Below are 3,927 nucleotides of genomic sequence, written 5' to 3'. Positions count from 1 at the left end.
CACTGCCAAACAAAGAGGTGAGGAGTATTTTGCACTTTACCAAACTGAGCAAGCCCCTTGTGCCGAGTAGACACACTTGAGCATATATAAGTGGCCACTCTAAATGCCTGAGCCAACTGGCAGGCATCTGACTCAGGTGAGAACAGTCAATTATGTATAATGTATATTTGCAATTTTTCAGGTTTGCAAAGTTTTAGTTAAATATATTGGAGACTAGAGAAATGTTTAATAATGTAAATAACGTACATGTTAGCCAGTATAAAACATTTTAATTTGGGTTGTTTTCTATATTTATAGCTTCTTTGAGTTTACGCAAGACATCTGTAATTTTCAGTCAGGATCCTGTGGTAAGGTAAGTAGATCCCTTCAAAAGAGGCATTCTTAAAAAATTTTAAAAAAACTAATGAAAGAACTTATGTAAACTTTTAGGTTCCACCAAAGTGCCACCATGAGCACAGATGCTGAAATGGAGCAGTATGGCCCGGCGGCAATTTACCTCCGGAAGTCAGAAAGGGAGAGGATTGAGGCTCAGAGTACTCCTTTTGATGCCAAAACTGCCTATTTTGTGGTGAATGAAGCTGACCTGTACGTCAAGTGTAAACTCATCAAGAAGGAGAGTGGCAAAGCCACAGTCGAGACTGACGGAGGAAAGGTGAGAAGTTTTATTTCACTAGAGATTATTTTTGTTTAACATTTGTTGCCACCTTCTTACATAAGATTCAAGCAAAACAACTATTTTTATTGAAGACGGTAACCGTCAAAGAGGACGATATCCATCCCAGGAATCCTCCAAAGTTTGACAAAATTGAGGACATGGCAATGATGACCCACCTCAACGAGCCTTGTGTGTTGTACAACCTGAAAGATCGTTTTGCATCCTGGATGATCTACGTGAGTTTGTTTTCGTACCAAGGGTAATGATAACATTTAAATATCTCTCTGCAATGCTTGGTGAAAAATTCTTTGTGTCTTCTACTACAACAGACCTACTCCGGGTTGTTCTGTGTGGTCGTAAATCCCTACAAGTGGCTGCCTGTGTATGATGCTGTTGTTGTAGCTGGATACAGAGGCAAGAAGAGGATTGAGGCTCCACCCCACATCTTCTCCATCTCTGACAATGGCTATCAGTTCATGCTCACAGGTAAAGCAAAGACTAAAGTGTTTTCCCAAAAGAAATTGAAAGAAAGAACATACTTACGTTGACATGAACTTACTCCAGCTACTAAAGTATTATGGTGTATATTGCAGATCGTGAGAACCAGTCTGTCCTGATTACGTGAGTGTTGCACAAACTAAATTTTACAAAAGGTACAAAAATGAAGTTGATAGGCAAAACATGTCTCTTGTATCTCAGCGGAGAATCCAGTGCTGGCAAGACTGTCAACACCAAGCGTGTCATCCAGTACTTTGCAACTATTGCAGCATTGGGTAGCAAAAAGGACCAAGCGCAGCAAAGCTCTGGAAAAATCCAGGTGATTATGTGTTAAAAGAAGAAACAGGTTTCAACTGCGTATACTTAGGTACACATTGCAAAAATAGTTACAAATGTCAATGTGCAGGGCTCCCTTGAGGACCAAATTGTTGCTGCTAACCCTCTGCTAGAGGCTTATGGTAATGCCAAGACTGTGAGGAATGACAACTCTTCCCGTTTTGTAAGCTAAGACAATGCTTAAATGTTCATTGATAGTTAATTGTTGATTTCCGATAGAGGCTATTAATTTTGCTTAGGGTAAATTCATCAGGATCCACTTTGGTACAAGTGGAAAGCTGGCCTCAGCTGATATTGAAACATGTAAGTAAAACATATGATGTAATCAGTGTTATCTATTATTAATTTATAATCTGTACCATGATTTCCTTATCAAAGTGCTTACTTATATGTATGTAATTCTTAGATCTGCTGGAGAAGTCCCGTGTCACCTTCCAGCTGTCTGCTGAGAGGAGCTACCATATCTTCTATCAGCTTATGACAGGCCACAAGCCTGAGCTCATTGGTAAATGATCAAATACTTGAAATTTGAATGTAGAAAAGTGCAACTTGTAAGACAAAGTAGCTAGAATGATTTGTTTCTATTGTTTCAGATGCTCTGCTGATCACCACCAACCCCTACGACTTCCCAATGATCAGCCAAGCAATGGAAGTGACAGCTGGAAGAACTCCTATGAAGAGGCTCTGGACCAACTGGAGACCATGTCTAAATATCAAAAATAATCTAATTGCAACCCCTTTTTATTACATAACATCTACATAAATTGGTGTCTCAACAAACACAAGTTGAATTTTTCCAGTGTTCAAATATTGCTGTTTAACACCCATTTTTTCAGGCTGCCATGATGGCTGAAGAGCTGAAGAAGGAGCAGGACACCAGTGCTCACCTGGAGAGGATGAAGAAGAACCTGGAGGTTACAGTCAAGGACCTGCAGCACCGGCTGGATGAGGCTGAGAACCTCGCCATGAAGGGTGGCAAGAAGCAGCTCCAGAAACTGGAGCAGAGGGTATGAACTGTAATAGCTTTTTAATATCTCAATTTAAGAAAAATAAAAAAAAAACTATATATGGGTCTCATAATGGCTCCTATTCTGTACTTTTGTAAAATATAAATATTTTATTTTCACAAAATAGGTGCGTGAACTGGAAACTGAAGTTGAAGCCGAGAAGAAACGCGGAGCTGATGCTGTTAAAGGAGTCCGCAAATATGAGAGGAGAGTTAATGAGCTGACCTACCAGGTATTTTTTTTTTTTTTTACTTCCAATTTATCAAATTACCAGTTTTAAAAACAGAAAAAAAATTTGAGTGACAATCTACAATGACTGCAGACTGAGGAGGATAAGAAGAACATCACCAGACTTCAGGATCTGGTGGACAAGCTGCAGCTCAAAGTAAAGGCTTACAAGAGACAGGCCGAGAAGGCTGTAAGTAAAATACTTGAACAGCTAATATTTCTATTACTGAGCCAAAAACCTAATCAATAATTGTTTGTGGAAAACTGTTTATGAATCATTTAATTTTATTTTTTAGGAGGAGCAGGCCAACACCCACATGTCCAGACTCAGGAAAGTCCAGCATGAGATGGAGGAGGCTCAGGAGCGTGCTGACATCGCTGAGTCTCAGGTCAACAAGCTCAGAGCCAAGAGCCGTGATGTTGGAAAGGTACCTATTTGGACAATACTCTCAGTTAATTACACATTAGAACCATATTGTGACATATTGCAATAATCTACAATATGTCAATATAACTCAGTGAGTGGAATTCGGCTAACAGGACAATATAGCTCAATATGACTTTTTTCAGGACACCTGAAGTAGTATGTAGTGTTCACATTTTTATTATAAAGAATTATCCTACATATCACCATGATTTACAAGCAATAAAATGTTAACATGCTAATGTTTTACTTTATGTTATTGCTTATTGAGGCTTATTGAGTCAGTGAATGCCTGGAAAAGTGAGACACTGTTCTGGAATGACAATTGGCTTATTGTAATCCAGTAGTCATTGCAGGACTTCAGCTACTGCACTTCTAGCTGCTTGTTGGCTTAAGTGCTCTGAGAGTTAAGCAATGTGGAAGTCACTATAACTCAATGGGAATCCCAACTGTGCTCTAAATTTATGACCAGATCTTGTTGCCAACAGAGCCCATTCATACAGTGTTGACTGGTTTATTTGAAAAGTAGCCTGGCCCACATCAAAGGCCATGTCAGCCACATACAAGTAATGGCCCAAGTGTTGTAAACTGATATGAATATTGTCAAATAAACATCATTCTTTTTTCTTTTCTCATTTCAGTCTGATGCTGCTGAGTAAGAAAAAAAACATCTGATGGACCACTCAACAGACTTCATAAAATATGAAAATTATGTTGTAACATCTGCAAAATAAAGTATTCTATTCACCTTGCTTTTGTTTTGTTTTTTTGTGTGTTTG

At 38.8% G+C, this 3,927-nt stretch overlaps 2 protein-coding genes across 2 annotated transcripts; both read left to right on the top strand.

The window, feature by feature from the left end:
• The first annotated feature begins 433 nt into the window (after nucleotides 1-433).
• LOC103152036 (myosin heavy chain, fast skeletal muscle-like) lies at nucleotides 434-2,252 on the top strand. Its single transcript, XM_016660788.1, has 9 exons — nucleotides 434-652; nucleotides 748-891; nucleotides 985-1,141; nucleotides 1,249-1,276; nucleotides 1,355-1,472; nucleotides 1,560-1,652; nucleotides 1,729-1,792; nucleotides 1,896-1,994; nucleotides 2,083-2,252. The coding sequence occupies exons 1-9, from the start codon at nucleotides 449-451 to the stop codon at nucleotides 2,250-2,252; spliced, it is 1,077 nt and encodes a 358-aa protein (XP_016516274.1). The 5' UTR covers nucleotides 434-448.
• A 45-nt stretch (nucleotides 2,253-2,297) lies between these two features.
• Nucleotides 2,298-3,233, top strand: LOC107832939 (myosin-7-like). The gene is made up of 4 exons (XM_016660808.1): nucleotides 2,298-2,496; nucleotides 2,624-2,728; nucleotides 2,819-2,914; nucleotides 3,021-3,233. The coding sequence occupies exons 1-4, from the start codon at nucleotides 2,332-2,334 to the stop codon at nucleotides 3,216-3,218; spliced, it is 564 nt and encodes a 187-aa protein (XP_016516294.1). The 5' UTR covers nucleotides 2,298-2,331; the 3' UTR covers nucleotides 3,219-3,233.
• Nucleotides 3,234-3,927: the final 694 nt, after the last annotated feature.

This window comes from Poecilia formosa, unplaced genomic scaffold (assembly GCF_000485575.1).
Source record: "Poecilia formosa unplaced genomic scaffold, Poecilia_formosa-5.1.2 Scaffold298, whole genome shotgun sequence".
Taxonomy (NCBI): domain Eukaryota; kingdom Metazoa; phylum Chordata; class Actinopteri; order Cyprinodontiformes; family Poeciliidae; genus Poecilia; species Poecilia formosa.
This window is presented reverse-complemented; position numbering and strand designations above follow the sequence as displayed.